The sequence below is a fragment of the Chanodichthys erythropterus genome, chromosome 3 (genome assembly GCF_024489055.1).
Source record: "Chanodichthys erythropterus isolate Z2021 chromosome 3, ASM2448905v1, whole genome shotgun sequence".
In the NCBI taxonomy this organism is placed as follows: Eukaryota; Metazoa; Chordata; class Actinopteri; order Cypriniformes; family Xenocyprididae; genus Chanodichthys; species Chanodichthys erythropterus.
Genome location: NC_090223.1, coordinates 39,762,366 through 39,787,841, shown reverse-complemented (window position 1 = coordinate 39,787,841; position 25,476 = coordinate 39,762,366). Strand labels below are relative to the sequence as shown.

Genomic DNA, 25,476 nt, shown 5'->3' with positions numbered 1-25,476 from the left:
AAGATGCTCAACCGAAACTTCAAACGCTCAGACACCTACTAGTGTAACACAGAGTGGATTAGAAAATGAAAAGAAGACAAAGCGAGAGAGTAAGTGTAAGAAGCAGACAGAAAAGCAGGAGGGAACACAGTGAACGCAGGCTTGGCAGTTTGGGCACAGTGTGCATACAAATGACTGCATTCCTCTATAAGCCAAAACCAGGGGTCTCAGCAGGTGGATTGCAAGGTATAAATGGGTCACAGGTACAACCAACCATACAATCATGCAATGAAACCAAGCATAAGAAAATACAACCAAGGCCGCATTAAACAAGAGTTAATTTGCAATGCAGATAAACAGTTTGTGTAGACCACAGTTGGTTTTCTTGTCATGCCTGTTGGAATAAATCAATCAATCAGCCTTAGCTGATTTGCTGGTCTTAGCTGGCTCCCCAGCCAAGTCTAGCTGGTTTTAACAGGGTTTTGGGCACTTGGCCACTCTGCTAAACCAGCTAACAACTTGATGTGGCTGAGAGACAATCTTAAACCAGCTAAGACCAGCTAGTGTCACCTAAGCTCCTTATGCTGGGTTAAGTGGGTTTTTTTCCAGCAGGGATGTTAATAATTATTTCATAATGTTAAAGGGGAGGGTGCCAAAAATACTCTTCCAAATCCTCACAAACTTCGGGGTCTTTTTTTTCAAGTATGGGCCTGTGTGATGTCAGAATGGTCGGAATTCCTTGTACGGAAGAGTGCTCTCGCATTACATTGATGCGCTCTCGATATTTGTCATTAAAATAACCATAGAAACTGATAGTTGCATTCACTTTTTCTATTGGTTAAAATTAATGGAGAATATCTCGTGTTTTCCCATGACTGCTCGAGCCCTCAGGATCAGTGCTTATGGTTTAATAAACAAGGCCCAGTTCGATGCTGGATTTACAGATTGTTTGAAAATGAAAGATGTAGCGGTCACAGCGATAATGATCCCGGTCATGAGTCAGAACTGCAGGTGGTGAGTAAAACTGCATCAAATGTCTGTTTTGTCGGCAATAGGCGTGTGCATATAATGTAAACAACACGAACTTAGTTCATTTATAAACTCATTATTCATCATTCACTATACGCTGTATTCATTATAGTGATTATCCATGGATAACGCGATGGTGTATTGTGTGTGTTTAAATATATTTGTTTAGCTGACCATTGATAGCTTGCAGCCAATCTCTACACAAAAGCTGAGCGTGCTCGTGACAGATCGTCACTATCTCAGCTCACATGACACGCCTCCAGGCACTCGGCTGTTTTCGGAAAGACTCGGTATGTGTATGTATCTCTTATAAATATGATCAAACTAAAGACTTTTCTGCGATATGAAGGATGCACTACTACTCTATAGGTAGTTAAGATTAACATAAGACTGGCAGAAACTGTGTGTGATACCCCACCACCCCTTTAAGTCTATGCATGGTAATATTAATACATTTCAGTGTTTTGATTATAATGTCGTTATTGTTAAACTAAGAATAAAACTAAATCTATTAAAATCAGTTTGGTCATTGAAATAAAGCTGATAAAAAATAAAATAAAAATGTTTGATGAAAACTAAAATAGAAATGTTGCCTTTGCAACTTACTGAAATAAATAGGTTTAAGTACTAAAATTAGTTTTACAACTAAAACTTAAATAAAAAGCTATATAAAAAAATAAGAAATTAAGACTAATATTTAAAAATGAAAATATAAAAATAAATGGTGTAGTGTAAAGAGCTCATATTCAAGATTTACTGTGAAAACTGCCCAATTCTTGCTGTGCGCAAGGCTCCGACCAACATGCTGACATTTTATCTAATGATAGTAATGTCAGGCAACCTTGAGCTCACGCTGTCCGTGACAGTTGGCTGCTTGGTAAGAAAGATACTTAACGTGTATTATTCATTCAGTTGTGACAGTGCATGCACTCAGAAGAACTTGGCTGCTCACACCAACCCAGACAGAGAGAGGAGAGTAGAGGATGTTGAAAGCATGATGACAGCGATTGGACTCGTGGGTAGTAGTACTGCACATCATCATCCAGAAATTGGTTGCCTTTATAATCTGACCCTGGACCAAATAACAATGTCAAATGTAGGCTGTTTTGCCAAAAAAAATTTGATGTCCTTTTATTTGGCACAAACATGACATGCAATCACTCTCTCTCTGCACAGGCAGCATTGACAGAACATATCTTTTTTGTATTGCCAGCACTTCATCTATCTTTCATATTTTGTTTCAAATCATCATGTCATTCCAATCCTGTATGTTTTTCCTTTTATATAGTAAACATACACACACATATATTGTCTTTTGTGTTCCACAGAAAATAGAAATTCATACAGGTTTGGAAAAACATGAAGGTTTTCCCTTAAAACTATTCCCTAAAGATAATGATCCTACATTTATCAGTGCATCCATTTTGTAAAGTGGACGCATTGATAACTGTAAGACCATTATAACAAATGTATTTATCAAAGAACCTATTAACAAGCAATAATGGCTACAAAAAAATCTATTCTACCATATAAATCTGTTCAGCACCCTTCTCTCCTCTAGGCTCATAGGTAGCAGGCACTGGCCTGTGAAATTCAATGTCACATAGAGCAGTGTTGCAGGGATGAAGGGAGTGATGTGGTGCATGAAAGCCGGGGGGTTTTTACTCACACTGAAACATCTTCATCATAGAGTGTCACGGTGCATCTCATTTCAACATGCATCTGTGCTTAAAATACCAACAACTTGAATCCCCACCTGCTTAAGCACAACCCTGCTTCATAAATCATCTGTGTGATACAGACATTGGACCTTATGATGATGTTTTATTTGTGGTGCTGCGCAGATAAGCACATACTGATAGACAGATGATACTACAAAGATATAGTCATGTCACCTTTATTTATATAGCGCTTTTTAAAATGCAGATTGTGTCAAAGCAGCTTTACAGTGATAACTAGCAAATAATTTTGGCTGCACAGCAGCTCTAGAAGAAAATCGGTCATTGTCCAGCTTAAGTAAATTCAGTATTGATTCATTCCTTTGTAAAAATCAATAGTTATTAATTTAGTTAATTTAGCTATATATCAGCACTAGAGAAAACAGTGAAAACAATGCAGGCAGATCAAAAACATTGTTGAATATCAAGTGTCCCCAACTAAGCAAGCCAAAAGCCGACAGCAGCAAGGAACCCAAACTCTAACAGGTGACAAAAAAGGAGAAAAAGACCTTAGGAGAAACCAGGCTCAGTTGGGTGGGGGCCAGTTCTCCTCTGGCCAACAACAAACAGTGCTTGATGATTCAGGTCATAAGTCCGATTGGAATCACAACAGTCAAAATATTTAATCCATATAGTAACACAGTTAGACACATTCACAAAAGTAAACAACACGTGTTTGCAAGTTGTGTATATTTGGCAAATTAGTCCAATGAATATTTCCCAGGAGAGGTTAAAATTTAATAGTGTCTATATAGAAACATGTCATTTATGGGGCCAGTAAGTTGCTTTTTAAGATAGTACCAGTAAGATGCACATGATTATCTTTTTGCTTGAAATGTTCTGAACATGAATGAATATATAACTTTAGTTAACTGCATGATAATTTTTTTTAGAATTGTGCATTTCTGCAATATGAATACTTTGACACAGTCACATCTGACAACAGATTAATCACACTGAAGTCTGGAGTAAAATTCAGCTTTGCCATCACAGGAAGAAATTACATTTTAAACTAGTAAAGTTCATCGGGACAAACTTTTACGTTGGTTTGACAAAGCCATGTCTGAAAGTTTGACAGTTTTATAAGTTATTTTAGCAAGTTTTATCATGTTGCTGGCATGTTTTAGCTCATTGTTACCATTTTATTTAGTTGCTTGCATGACATAACATTTTGTTAACATGTTTCTAGAATGCTTCAGCATTTTTCTAGCATGATTTAACATGTTGCTAACTTGCTAACATGTTTTATCATGTTTTTTTTATCATTTTTTGCTAACATGATCCTAGCATGTTTTAGTATTTTTCTAGCATGTTTTAGCATGTTGCAAACATAGATATGTATACGTAGATGCCACATTCGACCGCCCCAGACATGTCGGTGTTCCCGCCATTGTGTCGTCACTCACAGTAAGAATCGATGATGCCACAACATTGCGCAGCCTCTGGTTGTGAAATTTCCCCCAAAAATGGGATAACCTTTCACAAGTGAGAATGTTGTGTGTTAATATGTATTAACTCAATATTACACATTTTTACTATGGTACTTTTTAATATTTTTACTTTTACCATTGTAACTTTTTAATGCCGTGTTAGCTGACACTTTCATCTTGTTTTACTGTGTTAGTTTAGCAAAATCATCTGCTGAAGACTATTGTAGATATTGAATATTCAAACATGCATCTAAATACGGGTACAAACGCTCTGTCAACTTGCTCTCGAATGTTCACAGACCGTTCCAATATGGTGGACGGCTTACATATAGCGGCCTATAGAAACAGCCACTAATGAGGTATCTATCTATCTATCTATCTATCTATCTATCTATCTATCTATCTATCTATATATATATATATATATATATATATATATATATATATATATATATGGTTGCAAGCATCTATGCTAGCAATTTGCTAGCACATTTTATCACATTGATAACATGTTTAGCACATTGCTAGCATGATCTTAGCATGTTTTAATATGTTGCTAGAATGTTTTAACACATTGCTAACATGATCCTAAAATGTTTTAGCATGTTGCTAATATATTTTAACACAAAAAGTTGAAAGCCCATCACAAAGTCTTCAGTAGTACCTACTGTGTAATCCATTATTTGACATCTCTGTCTGGTGTGGACATAGATATACTGCACAGAGACGGAGCATTTTTCTGCTCTGTCCACCACTGAACCCTACAATCTCTCTGTCTCAATGACACCCAATGACATTCCGTCTAGACTTTCTGAATTACCAGCAGCAAAGTTTCTTCTCTATCTATTCAAACCAAAGAGTCACCTCCCTTTTACAGTAATAAAATGTATGACAAGACAATGTGTACAGACACAAATATTACAGGCAGAAAGCTGAGACTACAAGAATAGAAAGTAAAAATTGTACTTTGAATTCCATAGATGTCAACAACAAAAGAGAGTTTAAGAAAATAATATTAATAATATTTCTAGAACAAGGAGCACACAAGGGATAAGCGCCTCACCACATGCTCTTCTAGCCCCTCTCTCTCTCTCTGTGGTTATCCATCAGTGTAATCAATGTGACAGGCTCATTAGTGCTCTGACTCAACTATCATTCAGCAGCAGTCACTCAGAAGAAACATCTCAGAGTTCAAACTCCAAACACAAGTGATCTGTACCGAGCACAACAATACATACACGTACACGTACATGCACATGACCCCAGACAAATCACAGCTCCACATCCACAACTACAATATGAGCTTCGGGTTTAGATCTGGTCAACAGGAATGTTTTGTCTCAGAGGGGGATTTTATTAAAACTAAGACATTGCACTTCCTTGACTTTCTGTTATATGAAGGTCACATTAAAAGTGCCTGGGTAACTTTAACTTTTCCTCTTTTTTCAAAATTTTAAATGCCCACAGGGCCAGATTTTCAATCTTAAAGGTGCCCTAGAATTAAAAATTGAATTTATCTTGGCATAGTTGAATAACAAGAGTTCAGTACATGGAAAAAACATGCGTTGAGTTTCAAACACCATTGTTTCCTCCTTCTTATATAAATCTCATTTGTTTAAAAGAACAGGCGAATCTCAACATAACACCGACTGTTACGTAACAGTCGGGATCATTAATATGTACGCCCCCAATATTTACATATGCCAGCTCATGTTCAAGCATTAGACAAGGGCAGAACGTCTGGATCTGTGCACAGCTGAATCATCAGACTGGGAAAGCAAGCAAGAACAACAGTGAAAAATTGCAGATGGAGCGATAATAACTGACATGATCATTGATATCATGATATTTTTAGTGATATTTGTAAATAGTCTTTCTAAATGTTTCGTTAGCATGTTGCTAATGTACTGTTAAATGTGGTTAAAGTTACCATTGTTTCTTACTGTATTCATGGAGACAAGAGCCGTCACTATTTTCATTTTTAAACACTTGCAGTCTGTATAATGCATAAACACAACTTCATTCTTTATAAATCTCTCCAACAGTGTAGCATTAGCCGTTAGCCACGGAGCAAAGCCTCAAACTCATTCAGAATCAAATGTAAACATCCAAATAAATACTTTACTCACAGGAATCGATGCATGCATAAAGCATGAATGACGAACATCTTGTAAAGATCCATTTGAGGGATATATTAGCTGTGTGAACTTTGTTGATGCACTGTATAACTGCACTTATAGTCGAGAGTTCGGGGGGTGGGGAGCACGAGATTTAAGGGGGCCGCAGACTGAATCGGTGCATAGTTAATGATGCCCCAAAATAAATTTTTAAAAAATCTATGTGGTATTTTGAGCTGAAACTTCACAGACACATTCAGGGGACACTTTAGACTTGTATTACATCTTTTGAAAAGACGTTCTATGGCACCTTTAAATAATATTTTTAAAGTATATTTCTAAACAAAGTGTGAAACCAAATCACATCACATCAATCTACTGTGTTATTTATTGAATTAATTATAATTTATTATTTAATTTATAATCAACTGTGACTTACTTTTCAGTCATTTTCACTCCAAAAAACATTTTTCCACTAATATTCTTATCAAACTTTTGTGTACTTAGTCACCAAAGAGAAAAAAGCATCAGTGAGGAGCATGTTTGTGTGTCAGTGAAGGATATAGAATTCACATAAGTAGCATTAACAGATCAAGTAAGCCATTAACTGTTCTCAAGCAGGTCCTGTACATGAGACATAATGTGCTTGGTCAATCTGATCAGCGGTCTGGAGCCTTAATCTCTAAAACATGCTGCGTGTGTCCTGGGAATACATATAATGAAATACACGCACTGTGAAGACTTGGATTCATCAAACTTCAAACATTGTGAATAGTATGTTATGTTAAAAAGCATTGTGTTGGAATGACAGTGTTGATTTGTGACAGCAACCACAGCACTACACTACTTTGATCAGAAAACTGTGCTACCTGACAGAAAGGACACGTCTGATACAGAAATGGCACAATATTAGTGAAAGGTGCAGGCTGGTACAATAAGAAAATATGTTCATGACATGGAAATAATCATGCCATTCACATATATTCTATCTTATGGTGTCAGTTTAATCATGAGAGGATTTTTTTTTTTTTTTTGTAGGAAAGGGGCAGGCAGGGGAAGAGAAGGAGAGAAATAAAGAAGATCAATGCAAAGCTTCAGTCCGGTGTTCATTTGAAGTGCTAATAGAACCGTTTGCAGCAGAGCACAGAAAAAGCAAAGAGCAATGCAGTAGATGACACAGACTTCATTTGCATATCCTCACACAACAGCCATCTCGCAATTTTAAAAAAGAAAGAAGTGCAAATAGTGCAGGAGGTATCATGGAAATACTCCTAATACCTGCACCACCCTTTTTTCCATTTGAATGGAAACAAATATTGAAACATTTCCTGTAACTGTTGTAAAAAGATAGTTAGCTCTCGCAGAAGAGAGCAAGTTAAATTAATAATTTACTAAAACATGCTGCTCAGACTGTGAATGGCTCAAACAGGCACTTGTTTTAGCAACATGATTAGCCACCGACTTCTAGAATGATTCATATTTCTCTCCTTTTCTCTTCATATTCCTCAACATTTTCATCTGGGTATTACTGTGTAATTACTTTGTAATTAGTGTCTTAAAATGAATGAGTTACGAAGCTCATCATTACATTCCTAATGTGACTGAATGTGTCTTTTTTAGAGTGTGGAGGAGGTCTGTTCACTGCTGCGGCAGTGTTTCATATCCACAGGCACACAATGATCCAGCTTCACTCTGAAGTGCTTTGTTTGACTGATAAAAACACCCAAAATTATCATGCATTATTGTATTAACAAATACGCTATTTTGGATAACAACTGGTGGAGGACGATACGAATGGTGTTAGACCGGTGTGTCAAATGTAATAAATCTGCATAATGCCTTTTTTTTTTACCAAAATGAAAAGCACTAACCTTTGCAATTACATATTTACATATTTAATATTATCTCCAAAGTTGCTGTATTTCTTATGAATGCTGTTTCAATTGTTGTTTTGAGCTAAATGCATTTCATATCTTTCCAAACACTGCCACCTAGTGATGATACCAACACTGTTGCAGTAACCAGCTCCAATATTACAAACAGCTTGTATGCTTACTATGTGACATTGTTGTACAAACTGAATTAACTGATATTGACTGTAAAGAGAAAATCTATAAATTGAGTAATAACAGTGAAAACATTAGGTCGGAGTTGCCAGATTTGTACAAATAGAAAACATTTACCTCTGAACAAATGTATAATTTTAAAAAAGTGTAAATTACAAATAACCCTACATTCTGCTAAATATCAAACAGCTGTACAACAGAAAAACAGGCGGTTTTGAAGACCTTTAAGAGCACATTAGAAAAAAAAAAGATTACCTCACAGCCAAAAGACAAGCATATTTTGATATCATGAGGTCTTTAAAAGAAAAACAAAGTGTGTAATAATAATTATTTGCATAATAATACATGTCTTGTATACAGTATGTGTCTATGGATGTCAGGAATCCCCTCCACTCTGGCTGTTTGACTGACAGCTCCATTGAGTCATATACAGCATGTTGACAGCAGCCATTAAAACGTCCCGTGTCAGGTTATGTTTTACAAGGCTTAAACGGTAACTCTAGCAGCAGCCTGTGAAACAGTGGCAGTATGGATTGCTGTATATGTGTGACTGAGAGCTGACATGATGGGGGGGTGTTTTGGCTTCACTTACTCTCATCCATCAAGTTCACACAAGCCAAACACTGAATCTGCTCTAGTGAGGCAGATGAAAGGAAGGTCATTCCTTGTTATATCAGAGAACAATGCTTCTCCCCGTTAAGTGTCCTAATGCGTCTATTCACAGTGCCAACAGAAGTTTCTGGCTTGCTGTTGGGTTGACTGCCTCAATATGGTGCAAATGAACACAATAAGAACAAGCAGGAGTGCATGTCTAACAGTAAAGTCAATCGAAACATGTGCAATAAAATTATTAGCCTGTTTCAAGCCCACCGTCACCGAAACAGCTTTAAAATACATGTCATCAATTCTTTCCACAAATAGGGCAAAACTCAAAATACCAGTCAGACACAAAAACCGAGAAAAATCTCTGTGCTAACACATACACAAGAGCTTTTAAACTATATAATCATCTCTATAGACAACTTTTAGACTTCTAGTAGTTTGGAGACCGTATTGATATGGTCAATGACAACTAATCCAATGGGGTGCAATTAGGTGCATGTGCACAATGACACATAAGCAGTGTTTTCAGTTGAGCGGACCCAGTGTCTTGTTTTCTGGGGACCAACAGTCTAATTGGGCATGTCATATGGGGGAAAAAATACATCAAGTAGCCAAAAATCTGCCCACCTGATAGTAGTAGCCATTGTCCGTCTGGTATGGCTGTGCTCCAATGTTGGGGTTCCCAAGTGCAGTTTTCAGAATCTCTTCACAGCCTGAATCACAAAGAAAGAAACATTATAATAGTGAAAAAATATATACTAAAATGTATTTGAAATACATTTATTTTTTGCTAAGTATACTACAAATACTTTTACATATTTATGTGCTAAATACAAACACTCTGCAATTGTACTTTTGGTATAATAAATTGGTATACTGAAAGTCTGCTAAACTGGAACAACTCATTTTGAACTTAATGCACTTTAATTGTGTGGAAGTAGTGCTGGGGTCCAACTAAAGATATACTTGAGTATATCTGATTGTGCTAAAATTGACCTAGTTACACTTTAAATATCTTGCATTTAAAGACTGATATTATACAGAGATCATACAATCCTTATAATCCTAATAGTGATAAAACACATTTTAGGCATACTATTAAGAAATGTGCACAGTGCAATAAAGAAATGGTCCAAATAAAGTTTAATTATAAATTTATATCAGTAAGTCTTAAGTGATATGTCAATAAATATGTTAACGGATTTTAAGTAAACTTAGTATGAAATAAATGTATTTTAAATAGATTTTGGTATAGGTTTTTTTTACTAGTGTAGTCCTCAGAAAACACGTCTCATTAAGCACAAATAAGTAAGAGTTAATGTGCCGCCAGTTGGTCATTATCACAAAATAAATCCACTTTAGGCAGCTGACTTATCAGGCAATGACTTTGCAGGCAACTTTGCACACAAAGGTACCTCACGAAACTGATTTCGGACAGACTTCTGAGGCAGCATAACAGTTTAATGATCTACAACAAAATAGCGCAAGCTTTAGATGATAACTAAGCAAATATTTAACTACTACAATACAAATTTCTCACTAGAAACAACATCAAAAGTGGAAAATGTTGGTCAAAATGTGCATTTACACATAAACTGACCACTAACCGCACCTTTCGGATGCCATCTTTATTTTTTACCATAACTGTCACAGAATGGAACGCAAAGGATTGTGAGATATCAAAGGCATCAAAGGATACATCTATGCTGCCTTCAAAAACTTAGATCAGATGAAGGTATCTCAGGAGACAGGAAGTGAAGCTAACATTGGGAGTTACTCAGCAAATAAATAGAAATGATCTGTATATATTAGTCAATCAACCTATCAATAAGATGAACACTGCAACAATTAATCGATTTGATTTTCAAAAATAATCGATAAGTGAAACACAAGATGGCACCAGTAGCATTTGAACGCAAGTCCGTATGATACGAGAAACATGAAAGTAGCGGCACTTTTAGTTACCCAGATAAGCAGACTGACATACAGTGCACAGGGTTGCCAGGTCTGCACAACAAAACCTGCCCAACTGCTAATCAAAACTAGCCCAATCGCATATTTTGTGGCACAAATCCATAATCTTTCTCTGCAATGATATGCTATACATTCCTGTAAGATCCACGTCATTTAAAGGGATAGTTCAGCCAAACATGAAAATCATTTACTCACCGTCATGTCATTCCAATCCTGTATGCATTTATTTCTTTTTTTCTGCAGAATACGAAAGAAGATATTTTGAAGAATGTTGGTAACCAAACAGTATCGGTTCCCATTGACTTGCATTGTATTTTCTGTGAATGGGAATAAAAACTGTTTGGTTACCAACATTCTTCAAAGCATCTTATTTTACATTCCATAAAAGAAATAATGTCATACAAGTTTGGATTGACATGAGGGTGAGTAAATCATTTTTGATTTTGACTTTAATTCTGAATGTGCTTTATGAAAGTACAAGATAAGGCTATTGATTAAGTTTGCATCACCATAACTACATTAACTTAGAAGGATTATCATGTATCTATTATATTTTTCATTAGAGAATGGGTGCTTCTCAGATGTACACTGACTAATTCAAGAAATGTGGCTTTCTCACTTAGACACTGCGGCCATTGTGCTGTGTTTAATTCAGCTTCTGTCACTTTAAATTTCAGATCCCTATTTGACGACATCTTGTGTCTTCTCTCAAACCAGGCTTGAATTATTAAACTATACACACTGTAAAATTTAGGCCTCCTTTGCTCCACTTACAAAAAAAGTCAAAATACACATTTTGATAAAAACTGAAAGTTCAACATTAGATATTATGTTGGAAATGGGAATTGTTCTCTTAAATATATGGCTATATTGTTGCTCACACACATAAACAGACAAACCTATCTGCAGAAATACAACAGGCTAAGTAAAATCCCATGAATAAATAACGTACTGAGAGCCACAGCGTAAGACAGCCCAGACCTCGAATCCATTTATAGTCACATAGCATGAAGTGCAATGAAGTCTTGGTGCTCTATGTGACATCTCAAGTGGGCCACAGCTCGATTTGGCTTCGGGAATGTCCCAAATGGGAACATATTGTGGGCAATACATAAATATATAAAAGCTGTACACAATAGGCTGTTTTAGCAGATGCCAAAGACAGACCAATGCTGAAACAACCCTACATCTTTTAAGTACACCATACAGCAAGTTTCCTATGGGACCTGAAAAGTACAAACATAGGCTTTGGCTTTGTAGACTTGGTGTGCGTGCTGGGGATCGGGGGGGATTCATTAGGGAAAGAGTGAGTGGGAAGACCACTGGGGCTCATTAAACACTCTGGGACAAAGTCTTTGGGCCTGGAGCCCATTTGGCCTGCTTACTTCTCCCACTTCAGCCGCTTCCATAGAGCGCTGGCACAGAGACGTCGTACCCGGGTCCCCGTGCCTGCTGGTGTCCTGCCTATTCAGCTGACAGATCTGGGCTTCAAAAGTCTGCCAAGCAGCGTGAGTGTCCCAGGCTGACAAACGTAACCCTGTTTACTGTGCTCTTAATGACAGTGAAACAGGGGAAGAGCGAGTGCGCCCATCTAGACAAGACAATAAGTGTCCTAAAACAGCTATAAATAATGTGAAATTAGATTGCTGAACCATGATTACACAGTAACTGTGTCTGTGAAACCCTAAAAAATATCCCATAGCGAGGCTTGACACTATAATCAGGAATAACATCCCCCCACCTTTTAACTGAGAAGCACAACCCACGCTAACAAGTGAATTACTATGCTGTCATTATATGGGAAAATATTTCAATCTGATAAACTTTAATTAAAGGCACACCCAGGGATACTCGTAAATGTGTTGTTCAAATGTGGTTATTTTCAATTAGGCAGATCAAGAGTGTTCAGCGTTGAAGCAGAGATCTCTAATCAGATTGTGCTCACTCAGGCTATTCATTATCCCTTACAATTCTAGACATAGAAGTGAATGTAGAAAGCTAAAAAGACAGAGCTGATGTGCACCTTTATCGATCTTTGGGTTCTTCAAATGAATTGTTCAATAAAATGAAGTGAAAATAACTGTACTTGTCTGGAGATAAGAATTGCATTTATTTCTGTAACGATGCACCACTTGGTCTTTTTAAGTCAGGGTGAAACACGGCAAAGTCCCTTTAAGACAAGTCATTTCACTCGGCGGCCATCTTTGAAACGGCTCTCGGGCATCCTGGGCATCATGCAGCTCCTATCTCTTTGAATGGGGAAACATCAAATTCTCCAAAACTGTTCGGCAACTTCATGATTAAATTTCATATTTGAAATCACCAATGAAATCTAACAACAACCAGCTCATAAATTTAGTTTATAAACGCTCGAATCATGACAAAAAAACTGTATTTTTCAGGCTGGATCAAGCTAATGCTCATGCGCAGACCTAAACGTCTGACTGTTTCTATAGAAACCGGTGATTCTAAGTGACGCGATGACTTTACCAGTCGGCGATTGGCTCTTATTTAGAAGGCGGGACTTATTCCGCCATATTGTGCGTTACACTTTCTCCCATTCAAAACAATACGAGTGACGTGTCTTGTGTTATTCTATAGTTTATGAACACGGGCAGTCTCTGTCTAAAGTGACTAGCACTCAGTCTTCATCTCTGGAGACCGTTTCAGTTTGGCATACTTCGTGCTGAACTTTACGCTTTATAACGGCAGTGAACGGAGGGCATGTTTTGAAGCCCCCCAAAAATGCACGTTTCCATTATAAATATAATCCATACGGCTCCAGTGGGTTAATAAAGGCCTTCTGAAGCGAAGAAATGGGTTTTGTAAGAAAAACATCCATAATTAAAACTTTAGAAACTAAAATAACTAGCTTCCACCAGACGACTGTACGTATACTGCACAAGTCGACTTGCACCAAATAAGTAACCCGTGATGCAGGATGTAGGAGTATCGAAAGCTTGGACACCTCTTTCGGTTTAGGGCTGGGCAACAAACTCAAGCTTCTATTCTCTTATATCAAAATCCTCCAACATTTTTCTTTAAAATTTCTTGTTTTAGATTTTTAATTTGTGACCGGTGTTTTGTTTTGCTCTATCCTCTGCGCTTCCACGTTCGTCATTGCGTCATGCAAACTAGTTTATTATACTTAATAAAGTTTTAAATATGGATATTTTTCTTACAAAAACCCATCGCTTTGCTTCAGAAGGCTTTTATTTTTTTACCAAAATCCAATACCTTTGGAGTCTCTTACATGACCACAGACAATGTGTTAAAGTACCTATTTCAGTTTTACACTTTAAACACATAGGTGATAGAGAGGTGTTAAAAAAATGCCTGCGGTTAGGGGAAATATGGAGTCTATGTATGATTTTAAATTGTATTTCTCTTGTACGTGTACAAACAGATATTTTCTTGGCATAAGACCAAATGTCATGTTTCATCATCAATATTAGTATCTAACCAGAAAGCCTTTATTAACCCCCTGAAGCCGTGTAGATTCTATTTATGATGGATAGATGCATTTTTGGGGCTTCAAAACATGCCCCACGTTCATTACCATTATAAAGCTTAGAAGAGCCAGGATATATTTAAATATTCCTCCGATTGTGCTCATCTGAAAGAAGATAATAATACACACCTAGGATGGCTTGAGGGTGAGTAAATCATGCTAATTGTCATTTTTGGGTAAATTATCCCTTTAACAGCTGCATGTGAAAAAACATAAGATATGTGCTCTTTATTTGATGTCAGAACATTTAGGGCTGAAAGAAAGCTATAGTATGCATAAAAATAATTTTCATAATCAGTATTTTTGTCTTGTTTTTTAATAAAAATAACTTTAAAATAAGATACATTTACTTGAGAAAAGAAAACTATTACATTATTTAAGTTCTATTGCATTATTTATTGGGGTAAAGCAGGGACTCCAAAACTTTTTTGATTTTAAGTTAATATTTCAATAATTTAACAACTCATTTGCATGTTCATGTTTCTCTGAAGTTGGTTAATGGTCTCATAACATACAGGTAAACAAGTAAATGATATTTACTTTTATATTTTATATTTACTTTTTCTGTTATATTGATTTTGACTGATGTTTGACAGTATTTTGATTGTTTTGTGTTTTAAAAATGTATTTAATTTTATTTTTAAAGACCCCCTGTGGTGAAAATCAAGTTTTTAATGTTGTTTATATGTCATGTGGTGTTTTTAATATGCTTTAAGACAAGCCATGTGTAAATTCGTAAATCAACACCATTGCTGAGTATTTTCTGTTTAAGACCAAAGACAGTTGAAATCACTAGTGTCTGTGACGTCACAAACTACCTTGTAACCAATCACATCAACAATGCGGCAGGCTTTAGCATATCATAACAACGACTGCTTTGAAGCAAGGGAGTCTAAAGAGAAGGTTATCCTGTATACTTTTCTGTTGATATGAAAAAGCGGGTAGATTTTGCAATATGGTGAGTGTTTGGTCTATATTACGATGTTATGATAAACTATATGCCTTTCTCCACTGACGTTCTGAGTTGTTCAAAGCGTTTCTAAGGATACTGATTGTTAGAAGGCAGCTGTCTGACTCGTGAATGTGAACATGGTGTGTCTAACATTAGCAACACACTATTAGCTGTTTAATAATGTAGATAAACAAAAGGCTTATCATATTAATTACCGTTATGAGTCCGACGTTGTAAAAAGCGATACCACTGTGCAGCGTTTACCTCAGTAAGTTGACCAAATGGATCTCTGAGCTGGTGTGAGTGAGTGGAGGCGGGGCTAATTATCATATTCATAGATTCACTTTTGAGGATAAATGAGGCAAGGGTGTAGAGTTACATTCAAGCTATTTTAAGGAATGAACGCATTTTTTTCACAGGAAAAAACATTAAAGTATGTCATTTTGCAGATCAAAGATAAGTTTTAAGGGATAAAATTATTTACTACAAGGGGACTATATTTTATTTATTTTTATCTATTTGATTTAATGTTACATGATTTAATTAATTTAATAACTTTTCGTCATCAAATGAACCCTCAACAGTTCCCTCATGAACCCTGGGGTAAGGCAAAGACAATAAAATTAGTTCTCAACTCTCTCTTAAAAAAAATAAATAAAGTGTTCTCATTTTACAGAAGTATCTAGTTTTGAGCATGTTTAGATATTCTTACTGGAAAACGAGACTGAATAGAAAAATTATTTTTGCAGTGTAGCTCTTTATTTCATCATTTGATGATGAAACCCTCATGAGAAGAGATTCATCAGTGTGGGCATGGGCATGAAATACTGCTTGAGGGGAACCATCCTCTTACCTTTGATTGCAAACACTCCATGACAGAAATCTTTGAAGTTAATTCTACCATGAGCATTGGGATCCAGATACTTGGCAAACTTCTTCACCTGAAAAAAAAAAAGGACGGTCGTAAGAACAGTAACCACAAAGTCACCTTAATGAGGAGGGCGATCACATGTACAGGAGGGTACCTTACTATAAATAAATGAGAGGATGTGTGTATTATCAGTGGTCAGCTTCACCTCCCACAGATGATGCTGCGGACAGCTGCTGTCAGGATGTGTCGTCTCCCACTGTCAGCAAGTCTTTGTGATGGACAGCTGTCCAAGAGAAATAGACTGATCCTGACATTCTGCTGACACGCGACACGACTCGCTTGCTCAACTCATAGACAATTTGCATTCAAACACCTTGGTCAAGCGTAGCTGTATCTTTTAAACCATGTTTGTATTGTCTGATAACACTGTATTCCTGCTTTTTCATGGCTTATTATAGTGCTCGGTCTCAAATGTTCTTGTCTAACATTCCCTAAAGATAACAAACAGACCATTGTTAACATACAGTCTGTTTAAAGCTATCAAATTAATGTGAAACGCATAGCTCAGATAATTTTGTCTTGGAAGAATTTGATAAGAAATGTTCATATAGTGACATGAAATTACTAGGTATTTTTTCTCTTGCAAACATCTTCAATCTCACATCCATAAGAAACTGAGATATTAAGGTTTGTTTGTTTAAAGTTCAACACCATGCCAGCTACCTTGGTTGTGTTCATGGCGAGGGAGATATTAATGAGATCTCATTAGTAATCTGTCATTCCTATGGGGTACTTGTCCTTAAGGGCTGCCAGACTTGTTCAAGTTTATGAGAAAACGTTCCATGGTAACACAGAAATCCTCATAACCGTGACTCACACCTCACACACATCTCCTTGACAACGTCACTCCTTTCTAAATATATTCACCTCCAAGAGGAGCTGAAGTGTTCTTGACAACCTCTCAGTCTTGCAGCTCTCTCCTTAAAACCTCATTCACCACACTGCCACGGATATAGAGGTGTTTAGTGCAATAGCTCTAACAGAGAGCTGAAAGACATGCAGCAGCCATGAAATCAGGTGATGTGATGCATCTGTGTGATGGTGCATTCACACAGAGGAGCACACATGGGCTAAATAAATCACTTGGCCCAAATTTCTCCACTACTTCCGCTCAGGCAGAGAGAGAAAGTAATTCAGAGAGACCTACAGGAGAATGCAATTCACATGTACACTACCATTCAATAGTTTGGTTTTGTAGCAAAGTAGCTCAAAAGGGAAACATTAATAATTATTCATAAATTGTTATGATTAATTATGAATATTTGGATTGGATTAACTTGATGTAGCTACATTAACATTACAATCAATCAATGGATTCATCCTGTGAACACTCAGTATTGATTATTAATTCTAAGAAAAGGAGATTTTTCACAGCCACAGAAAAATAATTCTTTCTTAGCATTTACAGCACTTAGAGCTTGTAACAAGAAGTTTTATTAACTAAATCACGAACACAACAAATACAGACACACAATCACACATTCACAGTGAAATGAAAAGTGACAGAATGAAGCCGGAAATGGAAACGGGCAATGAAGCTATTAAAAAAGAGTCAATAAACCGTGAAAAGAACCATCAGCTTATTATTTTTAAATCACCTCATTAAATGTATGATACTTGCATGGCCGTTTCGGTGGAAGCAGTTTGTGCAGTTCCTAAAGAAGGATTGTGATGGTTCCGTGAGTTTTAATCGTTTTCTTCTGTGTCGAATGAAGTTGAACCCAATGAGTTCACCCAAAAATAAAAATGCTGTAATCACTAACCCTCATGCTGTTGCAAAGCCATAAGATGTTCTGTTCATCTTCGAAACACAAATAAAGATATATTTTTTCTGTCCCTCCATCGAAAGTCCATTACATCAGAATATTCACGCATAAAATTGTTCATAAAGACATCCATATGAATCGAACAGTGTAATCCAAGTCTTCTAAAGAAACATGATCGCTTTATACAGTATGACGAACAGATTTAATTTAGGCTTTTATTCACATATAAAGACTTGGATTACATTTATGATTCTTTTATGAATTTTTTTAAGCATGAAGGTTTTAGGGGAATGAGTGGGAAATAACAGAAATCCCTCAAATTTCATTAAAAATCATTTAATTAAAAATCTAAATCATCTTTATTTGTGTTTCGAAGATTCAATTTTGGGTGAACAAACCCTTTAAAGAAGTTCTCTGGAGCAGTTGCGTTCAGTTTACATTACTAAAACTGGCTCCATCAGCAAAAATAAAAATTTCACACCACGTCCAGAATAGCTCCAGGCTCATTACCAACTCTTTGTTTCTTTGAACCCACTGAGTGCGTCAAAACAAGAGTCTTTCATCAAACTTCATCCTTACAGTCAGCATACGTGATGAGTAAAGCACCATTTTTGTTTTCAATTCTGCATTTCATTCAGCATCTATGAACGATTAAATGAAAGCTCAGTCAGATGTTGTTGACCCTCACATCTTGTCACTAGTGCTGTTGTTAATGAGCGTTGTGTCAAGGACTCAATGTTAGCAAGCGCTCTTCAAGGCCAGCACAGCACAGCCCGTGGGAGGGGAAGGAGAGCAGAGGCACACATGTTCACCACACGTTCTGCACTGAAACATCCTCGTGCTCTTCATGCATACCAATCACTGCAACCTCATAAAGCATCAGGAAATGGACTGGAGGAGGAAATGGAGAAGGGGAGGGGAGAGACGAGAGGGAGGAATAAGGAATGAAGGTGAAGACTAGATGGAGGATTAAGAAAAAGGTGACCTGAAAGAGCCTTCAAAGAAAAGGGGTATGAGATAACAGGAAACGAAAATGGAAGAAGGGATGGATATAAGGTGAAAACAATTTAAACGGTTTAAGAACGAATGTAAATAATGGATTAAAGAAAAGAAACGGAGGATGGATTGGTGAGCAGACCTGCCAGGACTTCCAGAGATGGTCATTACAAACATTCAAGCTGCTATCATGACTGTTCCTCACAACTGTGACTCAGAATCTGTGACTTGCGCCATGTAGAGAGACCAGTCATTTGTGACTGTACCTCACACTCACACTCACGCTGTTATATCACTTCCTTCTGCACAAAGCACCCAACTGTATCATTGCAAATGGTACAACATGGCACAAAAACATTTGCTTCTGACTAATGACAACAAGCCATTTTCTTCACTGCGCTTATTACAGGATTATTCTTTTCATATTCAGTTGTATTCTGCTATAATAGTATCCATTTAAATAGAGAATAGGAAAAATAACCATAACAAAAATGAAAAGTAACGGAGTAATATGTAACAAAAAAAATTACAAAAACATAAAAGGTAACACTTTATTTTGGTGGTTCCTTTTCAACATTCTGTTGACTATTAGTAACTTTGCACTTACATGTCAACTGACACTCAGAGTATTAGTAGACTGTCTGCTTACTATCTGCTATATCTAACTCTATTGTGATGGTTGTCCAACAGACAAGTACAAGTCAACATATTCTACTAACCCTAACCCCTACCAGTCTACTAATACTCTAATGAGAGTTAGTAGACATGTAGGTGCAACGTTACTTAGTCAACAGCATGTGTTAAAGGGACCAAAATAAAGTGAAACCACATAAAAGTAGGGCTGTCAAACGATTAATCGCATACAAAATAAAAGTTTGAGTTTGCATAATATATGTGTGAGTAAGGTGTGTAAATAATATGTATATATAAATACACACAAATTAATGTATATATTTAAGAGAAATATGTTATTTATGTACAAAAATGTATTTATATATAATATATATATTATATAAAAATATAAATAAATACATATACTTGTAAATATTTCTCAAATATTTACATAAATGTGTTTGTATTTCTATATACATAATAATTACACACAGTACACCCACATTAGGCAAACTCAAACTTTTATTTTGTATGCGATTAATCGTGATTAATCGTTTGACAGCCCTACATAAAAGTATAATAACATTTTAAAAATATAACATTTACACAAACATTCGAAAATTTGGGGTCATTAAAAGTTTTATTTAAAGAAATTAATACTTTCATTTCCTAAGAACACATTAAATTGATATAAATTGACAGTAAAGACTTATATAAAGATTTATATTTCAAATAAATGCTGTTCTTTTGAACTTTCTATTCACCAAAGAATTTTGAATAAAATGTATCAATTTTCCACAAAAATATTAAGCAGCACAACTTGAGCAGCAAATCATCATATTGGAATGACTTCTGAAGGATCATGTGACACTGAAAACACTGGAGTAATGATGCCAAAAAATCAGCTTAATTAATTACATTGTAAAATATATTAAAATAGAAATTTTATTGTAATTGTATTATTTCACAATATTACTGTTTTACTGTATTTTTGATCAAATAAATGCAGCCTAGAGAGCAAAATAGACTTCTATCAAAAACATAAAAAAAAAATAAAAAAATCTTATCATACTTTTGAATGGTATAGTGTGAATAAATAGCTAAATGAAAGCCCATCACTAAATCTTTAGTATCTATAACCCATCATCATTATCATCATCATATTATTATTATTATTAATCCATCTCTGATGTACACTATTTGGTGTGTATCTTACAAACCCTAAACAGTAGTGTACATAAATAAAAGCATAAAACAAACAAACCATACTGTACAAAAATACCATAAAAATCATATACATAACATAGAAAACGCAACATATTTACAAACTTTTTTGGAGACTAACATCTGAGATAATTTAATTTACATAATTCCACATTATAATTTACATCTCATTCAGAGTTGATTACATAACAGCAAAACAGTGCGAGTTTGTCCTTTGCAGCAGTAATGATTCATATTTTGGTTTGACTCTGCAATGAAGGTTTAGAATGAAGACTCTTACTGTGTCCTTCAGCTTTGTGCTCCTATCAATCAGATAAAATCAACCCATTTGTCACCACTGCTGATTCCTGCATACCGCTCACAGTGTTTAGCAAGCAAAACAGGCACACGACCTAATGTACTGTAAAAATATACTGTGGCGACTCTTGGAGCTGGCATGGGGTAATTTCTGAAATCAAATTAGATCTGTGCGCTTAATGATTACATTAATAATCCAAAATGACTGGGACAGGAGAGCCTAAAAATACAGCAAATTATTACAAAAAACACATAGTAAATCTCTAAAAACACCTCCAGATAATGCTGTATGTAAGCATGTTTGATATTATGAACCTGTGGTCAAATAGGCAGTGCACAACATCAAGATTTCCTGAAAAGATTTAGGCAAATCGAGGCAGGTTGCTCAAATCGTTTTCATTACTGCTGTCCACTGAGACCATAGAGGCTCATTATAAATGTCAAAGAGCCTTGAGGCACCACAATTCATTATGGATTAAACTGAATGCATAAAGGAAGCCAATTAAACATCTTAATCAGCTGAATAAAACAGCAAATGACCATCAAGGATGGCTGCACATGGTTGAGCAACACACAGAGCAGAAAAATACTTCTGCTATGGTCATCCAAGAGCACCAGAATTCAAACTACAATCTCAAGATGCCCCCGTGATAAATCCAGCCATCTTTTGTGAGGTTTATGTATCCTACAGATCCAAAACAACCTGCATGTCCTTATCATAAACACCACCCTGCATTTACTGAAAGGAAAGGCCTTTTCAGTATCCTCAGAGTGTTAAATATCATTGCCATGGTGACAGTAAAGGGAATTAGTGTTTTTATAGCTGTTTTTTCTGCTATGAGAAAGCATATTCAGGCTCCAGCTACTCCAGTGCAAGGTCTAAAACAAAGCACGATGAGTGACTAAACAGACAGACACAGTGTGGCAGAATAATAGGCGTCTCTGTAAACAAGAAAAAGATAATGAAGTTTAGCCAAAGCACCTGTGATTCCCATTATGTTTGTTTTGGTCACGCTCTAAATACAGGCACTTCTCCAGAGCAGATAAACTAAACTGACAGATCAAATAATCTAAAAACAATGCCATGTTTTAAATAAATCCTCATGAAAGTCAATCGGGTTGTCATTATGTACTTCTACTTAACTTATTAAGAAATCTACGTTAAGTTCACTTGCTCTATTTTGTCAACAGAGTGCTTCATAATGTCTTCTGAGTGACTGATTGTAAACAGCAATTTCCACCAAAATACACAAACTCAGCTCAACTGATGTTCAGCAGCAGCAGCAAGACTCACACAGGGCAGTGGATATTGACTGGTCACTCCGAGGAGATGTGCCCTCCATTAGACAGATTTCTAGACAAAAGCATTTATTTGGCAGGTCTTCAAGAAGCACACACTGAACCACCGAAGCCAGAAATGCAAGGTCAAGATCTACAGTTACTGCTCACTGCTTGAGACGAGAATTAACATCATGATCAACTTTAAAAATGAAATTAACTGTGATTTTGATTACCAAAACTAAAAAAGGGTAGCTTAATATAAATGAGAACTTCAATATGTAGTTTTCAATGTATCATGTTTAAGCCAACACAATGTCATCAGTACAACAAGGGGAAAACCATCAGGTAATTTGTCTCTTTTCTGACCAAATAATTACCCAACATAGTAGATCATGTTAACTTTTACCAAACATAATATTTCTACATTATCAGACATGCTGGAATGGCATTCAGCAATGATATGAATCCTCCATGGCCTTGTTTACACAAGTGCATCATCTGATTTTGAAACGTTACAGAACTGCATTGTTATATTTTCAATGAAATAATCGTCTTAATTGAATAAAACATTAACATCACATTCATGTTAAAGGGATATATCAGCCAAAACCGAAAATTCTGTCATCATTTATTCATCCTCACGTCATTCCAAACTTGTATGAATTTCTTTCTTCTGTGAAGCACAAAAGATATTTTGATGAATGTTAGTAACCAAACAGTTTCGGTTCCCATCACCTTCCTTTTTTGTCAATTCAGTGGAAGTCAATGGGAATGGAAACTCTTTAATTAACCAAAGTTATTTAAAAAAAAAAAAAAAAAAAACATATTTTCTGTTTCAAAGAAGAAAGTCATACAGGTTTGGAACAACATAAGGTGGGTGACTACTAAATGATGACAGAATTTACATTTTTGGTGAACTGTCCCTTTAGTGACATCCTGGACAATAAGCCAACTATCCATTTAAACACATTTTGTCATTTTAACTGGTCTATTGTGGAGTTAAAATCGTGATGTATCCCTGCTTCTGTTACATCCCCCCCCCCCCCCCCCCCCAAAAAAAAAAGAAAAAACATGAACTGTTGAATATGTAAGTGATGGCTGGTGACATCACAGTTTATGAAGGAGAGTGAGGAGACAGTTGTCTTGGTTACTTGGCGGAAGTGCAATTATTAAACTGCCAGTAGCCAAATATAAAACTATAACGCCATAAACGTCCGGCACCAATTACGCAAAATAATGTGAATAAGCCAACCTGTTTGCACAAAATCAGTAAAAGTGATTTACTGAAATATTCCCAGAGGTACAAAAGTGCACAGCAGTATAAAATGACAAACACTCCTGAGTTACGGAACTGAGTGAATGATTATGTAAAGACTTACTTCATCTCCCTGGCCGAACTGTAGACCGAGGTCCACGAAGTGCTCAACCCGAATATATCCGTCTGCATCCTCGTCGCACACGTCGAACACTTCTTTGAGCTTTTTCAGGAATACCAGCAGCTGTTCTTGGTCGGGGAAGACATTGCCGTCCATCGTTAAGATGATGCGCTGGTGAACGCGTTGTACTAGAGAGACAGGAATGCCGTGAGCGCGCTCGCCATCATCTCAGCTCGCGCGGAGCTCAGCCTCACTCAGCGCTCTGACATCATCAGCACCACTTCAGTCCAGCTGGGAGGAGGGACCATCTGCGCCTGGGGAGGGGTACCTGCTCCTACCGGAATGAGAGCTAGACTGAGTTTGACGTCACATATGATGCGGATGGATTTAGCTCGCTTTGATTGGTTCATGCATGTCAACCAAACTCAAATTATTGGATTGAATCAACTTACATTGACATCATTTTGAGCTGTTCCCGATTCAAAGCAGTTTCAAAACAGATACAGAAGACTATCATAGTCATCAATGTTCGTGTACTCTTATTCAGTGTCAGCACAGTTCATAGATCAGAATATTATTCTTACCGTCTTATGTTTGATATAGGCCTATACTACAATTATTTCTGAACAGAACACTGCTTTCTCCTGGACCAGACAAGGGTTTTGTTCTGGAATAAGAAAACGTCAGAGAATCGATTTGTTGCATTATTTTTCCTACTAAACCTTTTATAATGTTTATACGCCCACCTGAAAGGATTAATTTGTAACCAATCAGAGTTATGGTGAGAAAATTGCCCCAAAAGAGCTTGCAGTCTGGGAAGGTCTACTCCTATTAAGTACTGAGAATGACGTAATCAAGATAGTCTCCCTATGCTTATCATATACAGGTGCTGGTCATATAATTAGAATATCATCAAAAAGTTAATTTATTTCACTAATTCCATTCAAAAAGTGGAACTTGTATATTATATTCATTCATTACACACAGACGGATATATTTCAAATGTTTTCTTTTAATTTTGATGATTATAACTGACAAATAAGGAAAATCCCAAATTCAGTATCTCTGAAAATTAGAATATTACTTAAGACCAATACAAAGAAAGGATTTTTAGAAATCTTGGCCAACTGAAAAGTATGAACATGAAAAGTATGAGCATGTACAGCACTCAATACTTAGTTGGGGCTCCTTTTGCCTGAATTACTGCAGCAATGCGGCGTGGCATGAAGTCAACCAGTCTGTGGCACTGCTCAGGTGTTATGAGAGCCCAGGTTGCTCTGATAGTGGCCTTCAGCTCTTCTGCATTGTTGGGTCTGGCATATCGCATCTTCCTCTTCACAATACCAGGTCAGGTTAAGGTCAGGCGAGTTTGCTGGCCAATTAAGAACAGGGTCCTTAAACCAGGTACTGGTAGCTTTGGCACTGTGTGCAGGTGCCAAGTCCTGTTGGAAAATGAAATCTGCATCTCCATAAAGTTGATCAGCAGCAGGAAGCATGAAGTGCTCTAAAACTTCCTGGCATATGGCTGCGTTGACCTTGGACCTCAGAAAACACAGTGGATCAACACCAGCAGATGACATGGCACCCCAAACCATCACTGACTGTGGAAACTTT

General features: G+C 36.5%; 1 protein-coding gene across 3 annotated transcripts in view; it reads right to left on the bottom strand.

Moving 5' to 3' along the window:
* The window catches only part of rab11fip4a (RAB11 family interacting protein 4 (class II) a), a 63,089-nt gene extending 39,071 nt beyond the window's left edge, over positions 1–24,018 (bottom strand). For 2 of the 3 annotated variants that reach the window (XM_067375369.1, XM_067375375.1), the window contains exons 1-3: positions 23,866–24,018; positions 16,233–16,320; positions 9,570–9,655 (exon numbers count right to left, since the gene is read on the bottom strand). In XM_067375369.1, coding sequence (XP_067231470.1) covers positions 9,570–9,655; positions 16,233–16,320; positions 23,866–24,018 — 327 coding nt within the window. Of the gene's footprint in view, positions 1–9,569; positions 9,656–16,232; positions 16,321–19,368; positions 19,372–23,865 lie in introns of all 3 variants that reach the window. The other variant, XM_067375382.1, reaches the window with a different exon arrangement.
* Between the last annotated feature and the right edge of the window lie 1,458 nt (positions 24,019–25,476).